Source organism: Jaculus jaculus, chromosome 15, assembly GCF_020740685.1.
Source record: "Jaculus jaculus isolate mJacJac1 chromosome 15, mJacJac1.mat.Y.cur, whole genome shotgun sequence".
Taxonomy (NCBI): Eukaryota; Metazoa; Chordata; class Mammalia; order Rodentia; family Dipodidae; genus Jaculus; species Jaculus jaculus.
In genome coordinates, this window is record NC_059116.1 from 48298668 (window position 1) to 48321101 (window position 22434).

Here is a 22434-nt window from a genome sequence, read left to right on the forward strand (position 1 = left end):
GCACACCACACCCTGCTCTTATGGGAGTGCCGGGGTTTGAAACTTGGGTTCCAATGCTTGTGCAGTAAACACTTTACCCAGGAGCTGTCTTCCTAGTCCCTAAATTCAAGGTCTCAATAGTCATTACTAAAATAATAGGTAGCTCACATCCTAGCAGGTTACATCTGTAGCAAACTTTAAGATTTTTTTCTTTTCAATTCTCTTTGAATTTTTATATTTATTTCAATAAAAACATGCCTGCAAGGTAAATAAACCAATTCTCTCTAAAAAGCCAGAAGTGTGAATCTTGCTCCATGAGTGTGTAGGCATGGGTGGCTGGGAAGCAGCTTTCTTTGCTTTGAATATAGAGTCAGGGATGAAGACATGGACCAAGCCCACTCCTGTTCTGCCACTGGCACAGAGCACTGGTCCTGGGGCCACCAGTCTCACCGGTGCCATCAAGAGGACAACGGCGGTTGTCCGAGTGGCTGCTGCAGAGGGTCTCTGTGAGAATTCAAACCCCATGATATAAAGGACCATGTTTCAAAATGTGAATTCTAACCTTTCACATATTTATCCCATCATTTCAAAAATTTTGGCATCAGTTGGGCCACAGAGTGCTGAAATCCAGCCTATGCGGCACCTGCAGGCTACCACAGACAACAGCAGCCTAGATCATGTGTCACAATGGAGCACTTGATGCTCAGGTACTATTTTGAGGCATAGGACCTCACATATGCCAGCTAAATATTCCTTAAGAGTTATATCCCAGCCCTGGACAATATTTTTTACAAGCTGGTAAGTATTTTTCTCAAATGCTATTAAATTTACATTAAAGCAACAATTTCAGCATAGTGAAGAATATGTCCTATTTGAAAATTATGAAACAAATGGCATTCAGAGCTGTGTCTCTAGCCGTGTTTTAATTCCCACTGACTCCAGAATCTGAATCTAGGAGTTGTCCCCACTCCTCCTCTGTTTCATCCTTGCTAACTTATCACAAGGTGCTATCTCCTAAACTCACAGCATAAGGACCTTGTAAAGTGTAACAGCAAGAAATAGGGCAGAGCCGGGCTGGTGGCGCACGCCTTTATCCCAGCACTCAGGAGGCAGAGGTAGGAGGAGCGCCGTGAGTTCGAGGCCACCCTGAGAATATAGAGTGAATTCCAGGTCAGCCTGGACTAGAGTGAGAACCTAACTCAAAAAAAAAAAAAAAAAAAAAAAAAGAAGAAAGAAAGAAAGAAGGAAAGAAAAGAAAGAAAGAAAAAAGAAAAGAAATAGGGCAGAAACAAACAGAGCAAGAGAATGAGTAAGGCTGACAAGACCATCTCACTCCAGCCGCAATACTTTGCTCATTTAAAACAGAGTTTTCAATTTATTGCATACATTGTCCTCGACTGTCTCCAAGTTAAATTCTCAAGTCACAGCTAGAAACAGTGCTGGGAGAGCACCAGACACTGTCCTTGGGAAGTCTTTTCATACCTCATTGTTTTTATTTCCTTTTTGCATGTGTGGAAGCGTGTTTATGTGTGTGGCTGTGGAGGGTGTGCAATGTGTGATGAGGCCAAAGGACAACCTTGGGTGTTATCTTCCAGAGCATTATCCACTCCTCTTTGACACAAGGCTGCTCATTAGTCTGAGCTCACTGATTATGCTCCATTGGCTGGCCAATGAGCCCTAGAGATCTAACTCCATATGCCCCAGCTGGGATCATAGATGCTCACCACCACACTCAGCATTTTATGTGGGTTCTGGGGATTGAACTCGGGTCCCCATGCTTGCATGGCCAACACTTTACCCACTGAGCCATCGCCCCAGCCCCTGTATACCTCATTCTATTCAAAAGTTTAGGTCTGGGCTGGAGGGATGGCTTAGCAGTTAAGGCACTTGCCTGCAAAGCATAAGAACACACGTTTGAATCTCCAGGTCCCACATAGCCAGATGCACAGTGATGCAAGCATGCGATGTCACACATGCACACAAGGGGGTGCATGTGTGTGGAGTTTGTTCACAGTGGCTGAAAGGCTCTGGAGCACCCAGTTTCTCTTCTCTCTCTCTCTGTCTCTTTCTCAAAAATAAAAAAATAAAAGTTTAGATCTTTGTTTCAGTAAAATGTAAAATGCCACATGTAAACTGTTAGAAACAGAAATGGCAGTACATGAAGGGCTGATGGGGCAAGGAGGTCGAAAAGGGCAACCATTCTTAGGTCATGCTCTCCTCCTTCCTGGATAGCAGGCACCAATGGTATGGCCAGCTGCATGCCCCCAGGAGTCCATGGACATCAGACCCCCTGAGCCATGTCTTGGTAATGGGGATGGTGTAGTCCCTCAGTGGAAGTTTGTGGAAGGGAAGGGTTCACAACTTAAAAAAGTTATGTGTATGTGTGTGAAGTACATTCATGTGTGTGCATGTTTGTACATGTGTGAATGCTCATGTGTGCACGTGCATGTAGAGGCAAGCGAATGCAATGGCCAGTCTCTGGGACCCAGCAGCACCCATTTGGGAGCAGGCAATGAAACTTAGGCCCCAGAACATCCTGTCACCCTTTGATAGACTATATTTTTTCAGAATTACTCCAGACACCCAGAGATTGGGTTAGCCTTCACACTGTGAATTTCCATAGTTTTTCACAGACCTGTCAACCCCTCTATTTTTTTTCTGCCCACTTTATTCTCTTACTCCAATCTCAGATGTAAGGCTCAAAAGAGATACAGATCATACCTTTTTCATTTAGATGATCTTCATGCTTTTAAACAGTCCTGTCTAACAACAGACACTAAAATGTTTGTGGAGTGACTGAGTAGATGATTAAATTAATATTTGCTGAAATACAGAGAGCTTTTAAAACATATACTGGCGAATTTAATGTATTTAAAACCAATCTATGTATTGCCACAAAAAAACCAAGAGTCTTAGTCACACATTTCTACAGCGGCATATCATATTTCTAGGCTATGGTTTTGTGTTGTACGTTCTTTGGCCAGTTTATAAAAACACCTTTCCTAAATGGATATTAACCGAGAGGTTACTTATTATAAAAACACAGATGGCTGAAGAAGCCTTCGTGAGGTTAGTAGTAAACTCAAGTGTATGTATGGCACCCGAAGCCAGCTGAGTGGGAAGCTCCCTTGTGGGGGGAGTGCGGCTATGGTTTAATACTAAATGAGAGGCAAGAAGGCCAGGAGGCCCTGACCACCGGTACGGAGAGAATGGGAATGGAGACCCGTGTCTCCCCCACCCTCTTCAGTGCTACACCCTTCCCTGCCACTGAAGTGATGCTTACTTTTCACAGAGATCTCGCACTTGGCTGGGCTTGAAGGTGGGTGCCGCCTGGGAGCAGGGACTCGTGGGGGCCGACAGCGGGCTCCTGATGCTCTGTATTGAGTGTCTACGACTCCTTCTGCGGTCCAGGCCCTGCTGCTCACCCCCGCCGCCAGCAGAGCACATGCTGGCCCTCCTCCGCTCCCGGAGCCCACTGGGGGGTGGTTCTGCTGTCTCATCACCATCCTCGTGCCTCAGGGCCACCTGAAAAATAGTGCATCCAGGGCAAAGTCAAACTTGACAGTTTTCATTAGCCTTGGCTGTGACTGTGCATGACATACCTAAGGTGAACTGAGCAGTATTTCCCCCACCCCCCGGCCTCTGCTCCATCTCAGGCTCTTCTAATCTCCCAACACCAGAGTGCTTGTCACTATGCATCCTCTGGATTAAATGCACATGGAAGCGAAAACTAGTATCACAGAGAAGTCTGAGACATGCCTGTAATGATCAGAAATCTGTTTGTATTCAGTCTTCACCACCGTGTCCAAATATCCAAGAGAGTCAATTTAAAGGAGGGAGGCTTATTTCTGGCTCAGGGTTTCAGTGTGTGGTCAGCTGGATTGATTGTATTTATCAGATCAGGCGACACCACTTTTTTAGCTTTGTCACCAACCAGTTAGTTTTTACTTAGAAACCACTTTTATTTTTCTCTCACTCCCCACCGCCCAATCCACTTTCACCACTATATATGAATAGTATTTCAGTTTTCATGCACCAGTTGATTTTTAACATTAATCATGCGACACTTTTATGTGTCATGGTCAGTAGGGGTTAAGACTGCAGCCTGTCATGCTACAGGTTTTCTTTCATTCCCAGTTCCCACATATCCTTTATCCACAAAGCCTTGTTACAACTTTTTAAGAAGAGAGTTTAGGCCGGGTGTGATGGTGCACGCCTTTAATCCCAGCACTTGGGAGGCAGTGGTAGGAGAATTGCTGTGAGTTCGAGGCCATCCTAAGACTACATAGTGAATTCCAGGTCAGCCTGAGCTGGAGTGAGACCCTACCTTGAAAAGCCAAAAACAAACAAAAAAACAAAACAAAAAAGAAGAGAGTTTATTTTATTTTTTATTAATATATGTGCTTAGTTCTGATTATCCCATGCTCTCCTCTGCCCTACCTCACTGCCCTCTCCCCTCTTTGGCCCTCTCACTCCCAGAATTCCCACAACAAAAAGAGCTATGACTTTTGTTTTATACCAATGAATTTTGTGTTGTCTGTTACCCACCAAGAGATAACTTATTTATTATTATTATTATTATGTTATATGTATTATTATTTTATTCACCTGTGAAATGGAATGTCATGAGAGTAGAACTGTTTGTTAATGAATTCTTAGAGTTATTTCTCAACCCCAAAGTCTAGTCTCAAGATGCCTTTTCCCTGACAGAGACTACAGATTCAAAACAAGAGACTTATGATTTCATCAATTTACGTATTTTAAAAATCATATGAGGTCAAATGAATTTAATTAAACATGGATCAAATCACCTTTCTGAAATGGAATTAGATTACCTGAAATTGGGTCTGTCTCTAGAAAGCTTGAGACATATGGCTACCAGACATCTTCTACTGTTAGGGACTATCCTACAAGTCTACCCAAGTTCTCTGAAAGAACTTGAGAAATTCAGTCTCTTATGAGGAAAACGCTGGCTTGACACATACATTTTCTTACTGACCCTACATATGCTCAAGTTGCCTATCTTGTAGCAGTAAATTTTTTAATGCATTAGCTTTCAGACAGGAATGAATGTCTGGACTCTGCCTGCTACTGAAAGCAGTCAGTTGTCCCCTTGAGTTATTACTCAGGCATCTGCCCCTGAAGGTCACTGCCTTCTAAATACACCACACTTTTCCTCAGACCAGCCATTGGCAACAGCAGCAAACGTGTGATGGTGGAAGGAGACCTTCATCCAGGCATTTGGGCAGCTGTGCTGGGCCCTGGGGCTAGAAAGAGGAACGGGACTTGAGTAGCTCAAAGTGAAAGACAGACAGCTCTGTTGTGAGGACTGCTAGACAGAAGTATGGACACTCACTCTATCATCAGTTATGATCAAAGGGGTGGGGAAGCAAGTGGCAGGAGCCAACAAGGAGCCATCTTTGTAAAGATGACACCTCAGAGACTCTAAGAAGAAGAGTTTTCCAGCTGGAGAAAGGGGACAGAAATGCCAGGTAGAGAGCAGAGAAGGACACAAGAAAGTGCCTCCAAAGGGCCTCCTTTTCACAACTGAGAAACAGGGGAACAATCCATGACGACCTTCTAAAGACATCTGGGAATAATGGAGACAAGGCCACAGAGGCATGAAAAAGCCTTGTTCCACCTCAAACTTGCTATCAAGAGAAGGTCATTTACTCATTTATACATTTATTTCTTAAAATATGTTTTGTTTATTTGCTTGAGAGAGAGAGTGGGGGGGGGCATCAGGGCCTGTAGCCATTGCTAACAAACTCCAAACACATCTGGCTTACATGGGTCCTGGGGAATCAAACTGGGTTCTTGGACTTTGCAGGTAAGCGCTGTAACCCCTAAGGTATCTCTCCTGCCTTTTATTTATTTTTGTGTGTGTGGTTTTAAATATAAATGGCAGAGTCCATTGGAATTTCCAGAGGATCACCTTATTTTCAGATGGATAGGTTTAAGAAGAGAGGCCAATTGCTGGGTATGGTGGCACACTCCTTTAATCCCAGTACTTGGGAGGCAGAGGTAGGAGGATTGCCCTGAGTTCAATGCCACCATGAGTCATTCCATAGTGACTTCTATGTCAGCCTGGGCTAGAGTGAGACCCTACCTCGAAAAACCAAAAAAAAAAAAAAAAAAAAAAAAAAAAAAGGAGAGAGGCCAGAGGATTTCCCTGTGGGACACCAGGCTCTGCCCCTGCAGCCACCTGGCCCTCTCAAAGCCTCTATACTGAATCTCCTCAGTGTGATTTTCTCCCTCGTTGTCTTCCCTTAGACCATCACCAACAGGCTCGCCTAGCTCTCGCCTCAGCTCTACCCATCATCGTATCTCCTTTGCTCACAAACATGCTCGGTCTTTGAGGGTCTGCTTACTCACATCTTTCCTCATCATCTGAACCATTCATGAGGAAGTAGACAGACACATCTGTTATGTTTACCTTGGGGACCTAGAATAGTATCTGAAATTCGGTAGGTTATCAATAAAGTTTTGTTGAATGTACATAGGAAAGAATCGAATGATACTGAAACAGTGTGGGAAAGGAATGACGAAGACAGGCTGGAGAGATGGCTTAGCAGTTAAGCGCTTGCCTGTGAAGCCTAAGGACCCCGGTTTGAGGCTCAGTTCCCCAGGACCCATGTTAGCCAGATGCATAAGGGGGCTCACGCGTTTGGAGTTCATTTGCAGGGGCTGGAAGCCCTGGCACGCCCATTCTCTGTCTCTCTCTCTCTCTGCCTCTTTCTCTTTCTGTTGCTCCCAAATAAATAAATTAAAATAAACAAAAAAATTAAAAATAAGAAAAAAGAAATGTTGAAGACCAAAGCTAGAGGATTAAAGATGGGAATGGAGGGGGGAAAAAGTTAGTTTTCATCAAACTTAACATTTTTCATCAAACTTAGTGTAGGGAGACAGGATGGGAAAAGGAACCCCGGACAGCACCACTTTTGGAACGACAGAGACTCTACTGTTGATAAGGTGGAGAAGTGAAAAGATAATGAAGGACTTTGCCTCAGTTAGGGCAGGAAAAAATGGGTCCTTTACATTTCACCTGAGACTGTCAGGTGCAGATATCCAACAGAGTCAGAGGATCCTGATACCTGCCACATCCATCTGGGCTACTACTTTAGCTCCTAGGGGAACTGACTATCTAATGCTATAGAGCACAAAAGTTTTTGAGGACTGGCACTGGATCTTTATATCTCTGTCTGACAAATCATGTGATATAGAGGGAGCTCCAAATGGTTGAATGAAGTATAAGAAAGCAGGCAGAGAGAAAGGCAGGCAGCCAAGACCTTGGAAGAAAGAGGCAGGGTGAATGACAAGCAGACTGGATAGATGGAAAGATGAAGTCTGATAAGGACACCCCAATAATGGAAGGCAAGTGACAAAGGAGTCATAGAGAGATACCAAGGAGGAGCAATCAAAGAGATACACTGGTGGCATTCAGACACACAGGCCCCAGGAACAATGTGATGGTGTGTGGGGAGGCGATTCTGTTAGGATTTAATATGTCGGTTATGCTCAAACCAATGAAGAGATCATAGAACAAACAGATGGGAATCAATAGAGGAAGGAAAATTATGGATATTGGTATAAAAATTCTAAATATCAACTATCAAACAGCATTTTTAGCAACAGATTGCTTTTTAAAAAAGATCACATTGTGACCAAGTGGGTTACATTACAAGAATGTAAGGATAGTTAAAACATGACAAATAAATTAAATATCTAGTTTAAAAACTTAGAAAAGTAACAAAGTGAGCCAAAAGAGAGAAAAAGAAGGAAATTATAAAAATAAATGTAAAACACATTGAAACAAAAGCAGCATTGAAAGTCATATGTAAAAATAAAAACCAGGGCTGGAAAGATGGCTCATCAGTTAAAGACCCTTGCTTTGCAAAACTCTGACAGACTGGTTACCCATATAAAGCCAGCCTACAAATCCCCAGTACTTATGTAAAGTCAGTATAAAAAGTGGCACATGGAGTTGGAAAAATGGTTTAGCAGTTAAGGCATTTGCCTGTGAAGCCAAAGGACCCAGGTTCAATTCCCCAGGACCCACGTAAGCCAGAGATGCACAAGGGGTACATGCGTCTGGAGTTCGTTTGCTGTGGCTACAGGCCTGTCGTGCCCATTCTCTCTGTGTCTCTCTTCTCTCTCTCTCTCTGCTTGTAAATAAAAAAAAAAGTGACACATGCATCTGGAGTGCGTTTGCAGTGGCAAGAGGGCCAGGTGTTCCCCCACCCCTGACTCTCTCTCTCTCTCCATATGTGTGTGTGTGTATATCACAAAATATTTAAAAATAGAAAAATAAAAATCAACAAAATAAGCAAACACATTAATAAATCCCAAGGAGAAAAAAGGAAAGAATCATGCCAGGTGTGGTGGTACACACCTTTAATCCCAGCACCTGGGAGGCAGAGGCAGGAAGATCACTGTGAATTTGAGGTCAGACTGAGACTACACAGTGAATTCAAAGCCAGCTTGAGTTACCTCAAAAAAAAAAAAAAAAGAAAAAGAAAAAAAAAAAGGAAAGAATCACAAAGCAAGAAGCAACAAAGGACAAAAAACTTCTGAAAAACAATCCTGAAGCATTTACAAGATAGTATATCTGCCTGCTAATGAATTAAAAATGTAAATGAAATAACTTCCTAGGGATCCCATGATAGTTAGATTTTTTTTTCCAGGAAAAATAAATAGTTTCAAAGAATCTCCCCTGACGATCTCACCACACACACATACACACAATATCATGGGTCTATACAATTTGCCAGGACAATTCTAACAAGATATCAAATGCCAAAGTTTGAAAAGCCAGTTGGACTTTCTTTTCAGGACACAGAGAAAGAGATTAATTTCTAACTACTTTTATGAAGCATGAATTACACTTATATCTACCATCTTAACTACTATCCAGAGACAGACTGACATAAGCTCTGTTTGCCAGAGCAACAAGATTGCAAACCAGCCAGCATCCTTTAGGAGCAGAGCAGATAAACACATAGAGAACTTTCATCAGCCGTGGAGGCAAACTAGATTTCCATACAACATGAATAGGCTTCATAAATGTTGAGAAAAAGGGCACAAATAATAAACAAATAAGATGATTTCATCTATGAAGAGTTTGCACAGAGACAAAATTAGCATCTTATTTGGGGATGGGCTTGGAGAAAGACACTAGACATTCATCCATCCTTTCGGCCTCTCTGGGTCACACTGGGTGAAGATGAATTGTCTTGAGCTACACCTGACTCATTTGACTGGAGAGCCTTTTACCTCTCTTATAGGAAAGAGTGTCCTGGGTACAGGAGGAAGCAAAGACTTTGGAAATAACATAAATCTAAAATAAACAGGGACTGGCTGCATGTGTTATAGTACTTCCATTCAGACAGAATCCTTTGTTATTTCAGTCCATGGGTTACAAGGCACAGCATAGCCCAAGGCACAGCCAGTGTCAGGTGTGTGGCCAGGAAGTTGCATAAGGCCTATGCTCAAAAGGGACCTGTGTTTAATTGAATGAGTTGCTGTTGTAGTCTTGAAATTCTTATTAATTCTATCTGTAAATGTGTGTGTGTGTGTGTGTGTGTGTGTGTGTGTGTGTGTGTGTGCACGTGTGCGCACGCACATGCATGCGCTCAGTCCAATAACTCCATATGAATGGAGAAGATTGGTACCATTGGCATGTCTCTTTCAGACATTCATGAGCATAGCACTCAGGCAGGCTTGTGATGTCAGGGAGATCCACAGTGACGAAGCAGAGAGGTCCGCAGACCTGACAGCCATGCTTCCCTTTGAACCACAGCTGAATGTGCAAATAGAGACATGGCTACTGAAGAAACCTCTCCTATCCTTTCTTCCCATGAAATTTCCCAGGCTAACTAATTATTTATGCTGGAATAATAACATAGAAAAACATGGAAAATCCAAGTAGCCCAGAGCTCCTTTTCCATTCAGCCTTTCATTACTGATCAGGAAGCTGAAGGCAGAGTGCTGGCAGAATGCACACAAATCACAAAGCAAAATAAATGCTATGGTTTTCATAGTGTTCCCCCGGTTCTGACAAGAACAAAACAGCTTTGCGGACAGGAACTTCCAGATATGAACGGGTGCTTCGGCTCACAAGCTAAATGCTCTTGTGTTGCCTGAATAAGCCTGCACAAAATAAGGATGTACATTGTGCTCATAATTTTAATTTTTCTTTCCTTATGAAACAATAAAAAGCACTATAGCAAGGTGAAACCACCCGGATGGGAAAGTGACAGGTGCTAAAAGCACTTCTGGCTCCTGTGCCTGCAGCGGTGGGGTGCACCGTTACTCTCACCATCTCAGCACTGAAGAGGCAGGAGGATCGGGAGTTCAGAGTCACCCCTGACTATGAGGTCAGCCTGAGCCACATCAGACAAGAGAAGGGAGGGGGAGAGGGAATACTACAAGGTACCCCATGTGCCTGTTTAATCTACCTCCCCCCACATCAGCAGCTCGCTTGTTTCTGTAGTCTCCCTCTCCTCGGATGTCATATAAATGGACGCTGGTGCTCTGCAACCTTCGAGTATGGCTTCTTTCACTTAGTGAACTTCAACACTTTGGTCCGTTTTTGCTGCCTGGGGCCATCTGGATTAATTCTAGTTTTAAGTGATCATGAATAAAGCTACTGTAGACATGCATAGTTTCTCATTTCATTTGGGTAAATACTTGGGAGGAACACCAGCTGAAGAGTGTAGCTTGATTATGGAAAGAACTACGAAGGTGAAAAGAAACCGTGTGAGTGGGAGCAGATTTAGAAGGAAGAATGGATTATACTTGGTGATGATTTGATTTGCAGTGGGAGAAAGAAATCAATTAAGTCTTTCCTAAGAAACATGATAAGCGGCAATGCTAATTACTATGCTTTTCCCCCACAAATGGCTCTAAATTTCCATTTTGCAACCCTGGACCCCACAAATTATGCAGCTGAATAGATCGCTTTCTCCCTTCCTCTCTCTCCTCCTCCCCTCTCTCACAGTACTTGTTACCCCTTGAGTGAAGATGCTGCTTACTGAGCATGTTCATCAAAGTAGACCCACTCCAAGCTCCTCCTACAGCAAAGGCTCAGAGCTCTGAACATGCACCAGGGTCTCCTGGAAGTTTGTCACAGCTCAGGCTGCTGGGCCCACCCACAGTGTCTGATTTAGGAAGCTGGAGGGGGCCAGAGGGCTTACATTTCTAGCAAATTCCATGATACAAGAGCTCCTGTACCACACTTGGATCTTCTGGTCTGGACAACACATGACATTGGCCTTTGACTCGGCTCACACTGTGAATGACTTTTGGATAAGATGTGTTCTATTACCTCATAAATGTTGAATTGCTCCACCAAGTCTAGGTCAGTCCCTTTCTTGTTCAAATGCCTCTGCGACACGGCGGCGATGCCCAGTTCCTCCAAACAGTCCACCACGTCGTAGAAGCTGTCTTGATCTGGCAACCCTGACAATGTCTAGAAGAGAAGAACCAGAAACGACCAGTGAGGTGGGGGCATCAATCTGGCTCTACTAGACAACTACTAACCACCATGTCACTTCCTGCTTCCAGCTCTAAGGAGGAGTGTATCCAGTGACCCTTATCTCCAACTCATGCTGTGGTTTTGATGAAAATGCTAACATCTGTTAATGACCAGGAGAGGGAAGCAACAGCATGAGGTCCAGCAGGGGACAACTACCTGGTGACTATAAAATAGTCAACTTGAGGAAGGCAGGCAAGCTTTTAGGATTGGACTTAAAGCTTCCTGACTGGCATTGTGGACTCCACAGGAGGAAGGAAGAAGTCTCTAGTGTCTCTGCCACTCTGCCTCTCCTTTCTTTATCCTCACTTTCTTCAACCATAGAGTCAACTAAGGTTCTTTCACTCAAAAGATCCAGAGACACACTCGTAGACTTAATTCTCAGTATTAAGGAGCTCATCCATTGAGTAATTAACCATCAAGTTGTCTACAATAAATCGTTTTGGTGCAAGAGATCATTTTGATTTCATCTGTGGAAACCTGAGTTTCAGGGCTAGGAAGATGGTACAGTGGCTAGAGTGCTTGCAGAGTAAGCATAAAGACCTGAATTTGAGCCCTAGCACCTACATAAATAGCTAGACATGGTTATGCATGCTTGTAAGCCCAGCTGAGAAAGATGGAGATAGGATTTCAATTGGTTAGCCAGTCTAACCAAAAAACTGGGGAGCTCAGATTCCATGAGAAATTGCCTCATAAACACAAGATAATGAGTGATAGAAGAGGACATTAAATATCTTCCTTTGGTCTTTTCATGTGTGTACATGGGGCACATACATTTACACACATCTATATGCCACATACAAGTATATACATCCTACATGCCACAATACTATAATGCACACACACATACACACACACATTAAAGAGAAATAAACAAATAACCTGAGTTTGGGCTGAGCCTGTGGACCCCCAGCTTTCATGCACACAATGGCCTTCCCTATCTGTGCAGGGCTAGGGGATACATTCGGGAAATACACATCCTCCTGTTTGTAGCTGCTTCTCGAATGTGCTCAGCTCTTTCCACCTCACTCCTCCCAGTTCTGCCTGGCCACCTCGTTGCTAGAGTGCCTCCCTCTGGCAAAGGCAGATGTGAGGCAGATGTTTCCTGAGCCCTTTCCCCTCAGATGCCTTAGATGACCCACAGCAGGCTCACATCTACCCTTCCTTCCTTCTGTTTCTTTCAGACTTTGTCTTACCAAGGCCCATCACAAGCAATTCTTTATGGGCCTCTCTCCTAGAGCACAAAGTTTGGTCTAAAGGACTTTTTTTTTTCTGCTTGGGTTTCAGTGACTACTCAAGAAAGAAGACATTTTTCATAAGCTGACACAGTATGGCAGAGCTGATGTTCCACTACCCACATCAGAGTCATCTGTGGACACCAAGAGCTTTGAAATCCACTCCCTTCCACAGACAAAGTGATGAGTATGTTGAGATGTGTATGAATAACAGAATGGTACATAGCAGCAAAAAGGGAGTGAATTAGTAAGATAAATAAAAATTAACATACCTATGAATCTCACAGGCAGGGTACAGAGTGAGAGCAGCTGGCCTCAGTGGGTTAAGTACTATAAAGTTCCATTTGTCATTGAAACAAAAATTGAAGTATAGGTAAAACCCTGGTGGCTGCCAAGGGTCATGGATGGGAGTCAGGATGTCATTACACAAAAATACAGGAGAGATTTTTAGGGGAATTAGACCTTGTGGGTGTCATAATTGTGGAGGTAAGCCACAGCCATACATGTGTTGAAGTGCGTATGGCTACAGATCAAAAAAAAAAAAAAAAAGTCCATTTCACTGTTCACTATTATAAAAACAGTAACATTCTATGTGAAAACAAAAGCATTTACTCAGCCTGAATCCCATGTGATAAATTAGCCCTGCCTATAATGAAGTAGCTCCTTTGCCCAGTGCTCCTTCAAGCCCTGCCCTAAGCCAGCACCATAGAAGCCGGCTTGTTATCATCAGCCATCTGCCCCACCTTGCTCTTCAAGGTGACCTGTACCTGAGTTGTCCCCCACAAAGCAAGGGATTCTCCCAAGAGATTTTGGTTGTGTCAAAGAAGGGCATTAAGGCTGAGGAGATGGTTCACTGGTAAAGTTTTTGCTACACAACCAACCATAAGTACCTAAATTCAGATCTCTAGCACCCATGTAAAGGCTAGGGATGGTGGCACATGGCTATAATTACTGCTGTGGAGAGGCAGAGACAAGGGGATCCCCAGGGCTTACTGACTGGCTAATCTAGACCAACTGGTGAGCTCTAGGTTCAGTCTCTCCAAAATCAGTAGGAAGACACCAAATGTACACCCTTGGTCTGTGGCCTCTACACACATACAGCTAACATATATGAGCATATATACACACATGTGCACATACTAATGTGAGCCCCCCACATAAACATGCATATACACAAGCACACATACCACACAAATATACACATGCTAAAAAGGCACTATCTCACATCTGCCTGCAGGAGGGTGAGAAATAGTTAATCCTTGCTAACCTGAGCTCTTCTGAGGACATGGTGGGGGTGAGGAGGGATAGAAAATCAGGTCCATGTCTTTAGTTAATAAAGAGAGCCACTTTGTTCTCAAAATTTGAGCTGGGTTAGGATTTACTGCCTTTTTGTCGTGAAAAGGTCATTTTTAAAAAGTCTACCTTATTACACCATCATTTACTTTGCGGAAATCAATACTCATTAGAAACCACCCAACTTGCAATGTAACTTCCCAGATCTCAGAGTCTGCATTTTGTTCCCAGACTCATATTACCATTGCAATTTGTTATTCTGCTTGTTATCGCAGAGCATTTTATTCACTGGGCAAGAAACATGACTCCACAAAACCAAACAGACCCAGTTTGAGTGGCAGCGAACTGTTGACCATTCCAAGGGAGGATTACATCTGGAGCCATCTCTTCTAGGACTTTCTGAACTTCTAAACTGCCAGAAGGAGACAGCAATGAATTCTAATACCCATTAAGTGCCTACCACTTCACACACAGCAGAGGGTGGTACCCACTGTGTCTTTGCAAGTAACTACCAAGAGTGTTCATGTGCTCCTGCAATTGTAGGGACAGTGAACACCATCCAACAAAATGGATAAAGTTACAAAAGATCACACAAGGCAAGAGTGGTCTTTCTATTTATGCTGAATTCAGAGTTATCGAGAAAAAGGTCAGTGACAAAGGACAGCAGACAGATAGACTTAATATTAAAAGCCAAGAGAAAATCACTTCAAATCATATGATACTGTAAGCTGATGAAGAGATTTGAAAATAAAGAATAACTAAGATTTTCCACCCCAAAACTTGTAACATTTCCCATCATGGTTACACAGGATTTTCCTAGGCACTTATCAGCAAAAATTTCATTAAAAAGCAAATGTAGTCAGGCATGGTGGTACATACCTTTAATCCCAGCTCTTGGGAGGTAGGAGGATCACCATGAGTTCAAGGCCACCCTGAGACTACATAGTGAATTCAATGTCGGCCTGGGCTACAGTGGGACCCTACCTTGAAAAAAAAAAAAAGAAAAGAAGCAAATGTACAGGCCAGGCAACCAGGCCTGGGGAGCACACCTATAATCCCTGCACTTGGGAGGCAGAGGCCAGAGGATCACTGTAAGTTAGAGGACAGCCTGGTTTATACAAAGAGACACTGTCCCAAAAATACAAACAAACGGGCTGGAGAGACAGCTTAGCAATTTAGGCGCTTGCCTGCAGATATGCACAAAAGTAACTCAAGCATCTGGAGTTGGATTGCAGTAGCTGCGGCCCTGGTGTACCAATTCTCTCTCTCTTGCTCTCACTTGCTAATAAATAAACAAATACAAACAAAACAATATAACCATCATGGCAAAAGTGCCCTTCCCTTTGTCTATCAGACTCTTGAAGCAGTATTTCCTAAGTAGTATTTCGCCAGGAACCTTATGCTGGGGAGGAGAAAGCTGAAGCCCAGATGTCAGCTGGAGGAGGAACTTGCTCCCAGGAAGAGATTTCACACAGTGCTAGCAATTGGCAGGATAGACAGGAGTGAGGATGATGGGTCAGTGATGTGTGGGACCAGGCCTTGACCTGAACTGCTTAGCTATGCATACCCCTTGCCCTCCATTTAAACCTCAGGCTCATATAAGCTCGCCAGAAAGATCACTGGGTATCTTTATTATTCTTCTAAGAATGAATCTTTCTCTGTTTTTCACTACTACTTGTTTCTTTAATTGTCCTACTTATGGGAGATAGCCAAGTCTATCTAGCTTGTTAGGGATACCAGGGTCCAGGCTTTCACCCTCAAAATTCCTGCAATAAGGCTGAGGTGGTTAAGTGTAAGCATGAAGGCCTGAGACCTCCTGGGCTCAGTTCCCACAGCACTCATGTAAATAGCTGGGTATGGCCATGCACACCTGTAGCCCCAGTCTTGTGGGGAGCAGAGATGGCAGAATCTCTGGGACTCACATAAAACAGCAAACTCTGTAATCAGTAGGTGAACCCATCTCAAGGAAAAACAGGTGGGCAAGGGATAGATGGGGCACCCAACACTCCCTTCTGGCCTTCCGAGGTGCACTTCAGCGGCACACACCACCACCACCACCCCAAGCACATGCAAAACCCAAATTCCCTCACCAGCAGTCAGACCAATGTGGCCTGGAAAAAAATGCATTTCTTATATTCATTATTGGTTTGAGGTCTTTCATTTTCCTACTGTGTTCTTTATTGATATATGAAGGGTAATATTTTTTGGCAAACAATTTTTCTAGTTTGTTATTTGCTTTAAGGATAATTTGTGATTTTCATCTTTTAAGTGAAGCCCTTTATATATTTTTTTAAAGAGTGAGAGAGGAAGAAAGAAAAATGGTGCACCAGGACCTCAGACACTGCAATCAAACTCTGGACCTTTGTGCCACCTAGTGTGCACATGCCACTTTATGCTTGCATCATTTTTGTGCATCTGGCTTCCAAAGGATCTGAAGAGAGATTGAACATGGGTCCTTATGCACCTTAACTGCTAAGCCATCCCTCCACTCAACCCTTTATAATTTTATTCAGTGACATATTTAAATGCTTTCATTTGAAATTATGTTCTTTGTTTTTATTACTAAAAGAAGAAGCTTCATGAAAGTTTTCAGCCAAAATGGAGTCACTCATATCAACCCAAGCACAATACTGTGGGAGGTCATGATAGATAAACTCATGTGGATATGCCTAGGTTAAGAACTACCTCAAGAATTCCTGAAATTTCCCTATTTCAGATCAGCTATTTGCTTAACAACAACAATGAGCTAACATCAATGCCTGCTAAAGTCCCTGTAACCAGTGAGATTTGTTCTAAACAGACTTATATGGACCCCTTTTTATTTTGGAAAGCTTTCCTAGAGTCAGTATCTCCACGTGGGCCTGTGGTCTGTGCACTGCACATGTACATCACACTGCATCCCTTAGCCCCACATCTTCACACGTGCCTATGGCATATCTTGATAGGAAAAGAAGCTTGAAATTCTTGCTAATTGTTACTTTCTGGTTTTATTAGTTAAGAGAAAAGCATTCAATCCAGCAGGTAGCCATGAGGACATGTGAAGACAGATATGTTTACCTCTGAATTCACATGTGTGCACAAAAAGGTTTTCTCCTATAATGAAGCACCCTGCAGCTAGTATTCCAGTCACCATGCCAGGGGTCCCTGTGGTGTGCCTTATAAAGAAAAATTTGTAGAGTTTTCCACACCTTGATATAATTAGTATGTCAGGACTGCTGGAACAAGGTACCATGAGCAAGGTGTTGTAAACCAGCAGAAAGTCTAATGTTAAAGCATCTGCAGGCTCACATTTGCCATGTTCTCTCTAAAGGCTCCAGGGGAGGGTCCTTCCTTGGCTTTTCTGAGTTGGTCATTAGCCAGCCTCAGCATCCTTTTTCATAGACGCACCAGTTTAATCTCTTCATGAGGCTGTCATCCCTGTTCACATGCAATCTTTTTGTTTTGTCTGTTTTGCTCTTCTTTTTTTGCATGCGTACATGTGTTTACATGTTGTGTGTATGCATGTATATGTGCATGTCAATGCCAGGTGTCTCTTCCTCAACTACTTTTGACATTATTTTATTTTAAGACAGGCTCTCTCACTGAACCTAGAGCTCACACTTCAGCTACACTAGTTGGCTACCAAGCCCCAGAAATCCTGTCTTCTCTTCCCTAGAGCTGTGACTACTGGTCATATCTCCACACCTGGCTTTTATGTGGGTGCCGGGAATCTAAACTCAGTTCCTCATGCTTATAGGGTGAGCATTTTACCCACTGAACCATCTACCCCCACCATTCTTTCCCTCTTCTTATAAGGACATCTGTCATGTCATATTACAGTCCACCCTAATGAACTTATCTTGATTGGATTACATCTGCGAGACTCTTCTTCCAAATATGATCACATGCACAGGTACCAGGGTTTGGACTTATTTTTTCTGGTGTGCGGTGGGGGTCATAATTCAGCCCAGAACATGTCAACCAACCTTGTTCACTAATGTCATTGCATAAACCAGCAGCTCCGTGTCAACTCCATCTTTTTCCTCCAGGATCTCCATGATGTTGGACCAGGGCTTGACACCTGTGAATAAAAGCAAAATCATCAGAAATAGCAGCTCAGCCAGTCATTAAAATCCTAGTGAGGTTTCTAAGGCTGTGTTCCCCACAATGAAGCGTCCTTCAGTTACCACATCTGTAAGTGTGGTAACAGCTTCAAAGGTGGACTCAAGTCTGTCCTAATCAGGTACATTTCCTAGCAAGCAAAGCTATGCCACACCACCCTTGTTCCTTGATGATAGTGCTGTACACTCATTGGTACCAGCTCTACTTACTTAAAAATCCCCCATATATTAGAGAGAGAGAGAAAGAGAGAGTGAGGGAGGGAGGGAGAGAGAGAGAGGGAGGGAGGGAGGGGGGAGATAAAGAATGTGGTATGTATGGGCACATATGTGCCATGGCATACACATGGAGGTCAGAGGACAACTTCAGGGTGTTGGCCCTTGCATTCCACTTATGTGAGATAGTGTTTCTCTTGTTGTCTGCCATTATGAACATCAGACTAGTTGGCCCATGAACTTGAGGATTCTCCCTATTCCACTTTGTATTGCCATAGGTATGTTACAATTACAGACATATGTGTTACTTGCATCAGCCTTTATGTGAGTCTAGGTATCTGAACTCTGGTTATCAAGCTTGTGCAGCAAGAAGTTTTAACCACTGAGTAACATATGCAGGCTCTTAAATATGTAACTAGAAAAAATTCATCCATGTATAAACTTTTGAGCCACAAAATTTACTGAGTGGGAAAATTCTTCCCAAGTATTTGTGAATGTCTATCAACCCTCAGGAAGCTTCATAAGGAAGTTCTCCATTGACTCTATGAGTACCCAAGCAGTAATAGTGACAGACCTGTCTAGAAAACTTCTCAAAACTGAAGGATGAGCTAGAGAGATGGTTCAGTGCCTAAGGTACTTGCCCATAAAGCCTAACAACCTGGGTTCCATTCCCCAGTACCCATGTAAAGACAGAGGCACAAAATGGCTCATGCATCTGAGTTTGTTTACAGTGGCTGGAGGCACTGTTGCACCCATTTTCTCTGTTTCTCTTCTCTTTACCACTCTCTGCTTTCAAATAAGTAAAAATATTTAAAATTAAAGAAAACTGAAGGATGCTACCTTTATTCTAGAAAGACACAAATACCATCTGAGCATCAGCCAGATATAAAGTCAAGTGGGCAGCATTCCTTGATGGGCTTATAATATGATGCTGTGGTTAGATGCAGGCACAAAAGCAGACATCAGTACGGAGCCAACAGTTGAGAAGAGACAGAAGTGTTCAGCTAAGCCTGTCACATTACATGGCAGAGATGCTGGCAGATGGCTTCGGTCTAGAAGAGTCTCCTAAGTGGCTTCTGCACTGGACTTGCATAAGTGGCTTTCCCCAGACTCCACTAGGGGCTGGAAAATGCTTCATATTCAAGACCCCCAAGCCAAGGGCAAGGCTACCAAGGAGGAAACAACCTCTTGACATGGTTTCCATGCCTAGTGGAAGTGAAGGTTTCATTGCCTTAGCCTTGGGTTGGTGGTTTGGAATCTGCAGATCTTTCCTGCTTACTTCCTCTATAACCATCACAAATGGATATTGCTTATTTTTGGTTGATAAAAGTAAAGTTGGAAATAACCTAAATATGGCAGTTTCTGAACATTGGTCCTTGGCTGGGCTATGTCAGAGCTGATCCTGGCCTTGGTTGAACATTTCCCAAAGGCAGAGCCATTATCACTCTTGTTCATGCTCTGAGTGGAATCTCTGGCAATTAGCATGTGCTCAATAAAATGTATACTAAATAGTAATGGGTTTCTCAGAGAACATGAACTGGGTAAAGCTGGAGCAGTTTTACAAGTACCGGGGCAGATATACGTAGTAAGGAGAAAAGACAAAAGGAGTGATGTATGCAAGATATGACCAATGTGAATAAACCTCCACACAGGTGTGCCAGCTCTCCCATTGAGCATAGGGGAGCTCATCCTTGGGCTGAGATGCCCATCTAGTCAGAACTGGCCAGTCTCCCATGACTCTTTCTAACTCTGAATGTAATGACATGATCCCTGGCCTGCTACCTGCTAAATTATCTCCTGGATGACATTTATGAGGTCCAATCTTGTGGTGGTTTGAATGTGGAATGTCTCCCATAGCTTCATGTGTCTTTAATTAAGCCTTTGGGAGGTGGTGACTTTCTGAAGGAGGTATGTCCCTGGGGGGATGGGCCTTGGGGTGTTGCCCAGTCCTGATTGCTATACACAGTTAGCTCTTTATACTTCCTCCCTGCTGCTGTGGAATTATGGTGCCTGACTGCTCCTGCCATGCTCCCCCACTACGATAGCACTTCCCTTCAAAACTGTAAGCCAGACGGGAAGGGTGGCACTTTCCTTTAATCCCAGCACTTAAGAGGCAGAGGTAGGCAGATCGCTGTGAGTTCGAGGCCATTCTGAGACTACATAGTTAATTCCAGGTCAGCCTGGACCAGAGTGAGACCCTACCTCGAAAAACCAAAAAGAAAAAAAAAAAAAAACCCTCCAAGCCAGAAATAAACCCTTTCCTTCCATCAGCTGCTTCTGGTTGGGTGTTTAGTTTCAGCAATGAGAAGGTAACTGCTCCAGTACCAAAGTGACTCTAGCCATGTAACCATTTCCGCCCTTAAGACAGCTAATCAACACAGCGAGTAGACTCTAGGCCTGATGGTCCAGGTGCAGCGCAAGAGCTCAGGGAGCCTCTGTTGTATCTGTAATGGGGACAGCTTCTCACCTTGACACTCTGCACTAAACCTTACAATCAGACACAAGAAATAGAAAGCTCCCAATGCAGGGGAGAAATCAGTGACCCTGAGCACTTCTTAATTTGAATCCAAAGAGCCCAACAGACTCCTGAGAAGAAAACACCAAGCAGTAGAGGCAGAACCCAGAGGGAAGAAAGGCAGACCATTCTCTATTCATCCATATTCTCATTCTCTCTCTCTCTCTTTTCCTCTGCCTCCTTTCTTCTCCCTTTCCATCCCTGCATTATTCCCTCCTGCCTCCATCTAATCAATTATTATTAAAGTATTTTAATACTGGCTTAATTTAACTGAAAAACTAGTAATTAAGCTGTGATATCTGATTCTCTTACTATCATTTCAGGATTTGGTATCTGCAAATGTACCTAGCTTTAAACATTACTGGATAAATGTTCACCCTCCTTAGTTTGTTTCAGAAGCTGGGAAATCTTTACAGGAATAAAGGTGAAGGTGACACATTTGACTTGACACAGCTTGGGCAGCACTCAGGCTAGACCTACGTTGAACATGAGCTACCGTGGCATTGCTCCAGGATGTCTCTTATGGAAACCAAATGCTAGGCTAGACTCACACCTCCTGTGGTAGTCCCCACCATGTTTGTGTGCATGCTGCAGGAAGGGAGCCCTTGAATCAGAATCATCTGCCACATGGCCCCCTACTCCTTCACATAACAGGGAAACTGTGCCCCAAAGTAGGAGAAGCATAAAGGTAGTATCAGGGGACTCATCTATAAACCAGGCGCTCATGCCTCCCTTACAGCCTTACTGTAAAATATCTGGGACAAAGCACTTTATCTTTTTTCTTTAGCATCAGTGGGGTACCTTGGAAGACAAGTCTCAGCCATTATCATGTGTGTTTCTCCAGATCTATCAGCCACCAACCTTGTTCCCCAAACACTAGCATACAGCCTCTCTGAGGCTTGCTTGTAAGCACACAGATGAACAAAGTACATTGCTGAAGCAATGAACTCTAGGTGGAAACTACTTAGCATTATGACTGTTACAGCCTAGGTACCAAGACACTCATGCTTCTCCAGGGGCTGGCCCTCTAAACAGGCTCCCAGGCCAGGCCTCCCTTGCCAGCAAACCACAGTGCCTCTCTCCTAACCCAGAACAAATAACTACACACAGAATAAATGACTTAAGATTTTTTCCCTCTTATTCTCTTGGTAGGTGTCTGTATTACGCCTAACAGGAAAATGACATTAGCACAATTATCTTATACACTGAGCTTATATAATAGCCAAAGTTATGCTGGGAAGTTCCTCCAACAATTCTGGATCTTTGCATATAATAGATACATGTGTTCCCCACAGAGACTTCTGCTGTAATGAACAGTGAAGTAGAAGCTGGAGTTCGGAACCTTCCATCCTGCTACAGAATCAATATATTCTCTAACACAATCAAAGACAGAGTTGCTTGAAGGCCTGGCTGGATGAACTCCCATTAATCATGTGTGATACACATGCCTAAGAATTATGTCACATCTCATCACTTTACAATCTAATGAAAAAAAATGGAACTTCTACCAAAGCTATGCTGAACCAAATTAGTAGACCTAAGACTTATTACTGCAATTTTAAAAAC

General features: G+C 43.3%; 1 protein-coding gene across 1 annotated transcript in view; it reads right to left on the minus strand.

The window, feature by feature from the left end:
- The window catches only part of Fhod3 (formin homology 2 domain containing 3), a 502577-nt gene that overhangs the window by 157688 nt on the left and 322455 nt on the right, over positions 1 to 22434 (minus strand). Inside the window, exons 8-10 of the mRNA XM_045134751.1 lie at positions 18006 to 18100; positions 11306 to 11449; positions 3263 to 3504 (exon numbers count right to left, since the gene is read on the minus strand). Of these exons, the coding sequence (XP_044990686.1) occupies positions 3263 to 3504; positions 11306 to 11449; positions 18006 to 18100 (481 nt within the window). The remainder of the gene's footprint in view (positions 1 to 3262; positions 3505 to 11305; positions 11450 to 18005; positions 18101 to 22434) is intronic.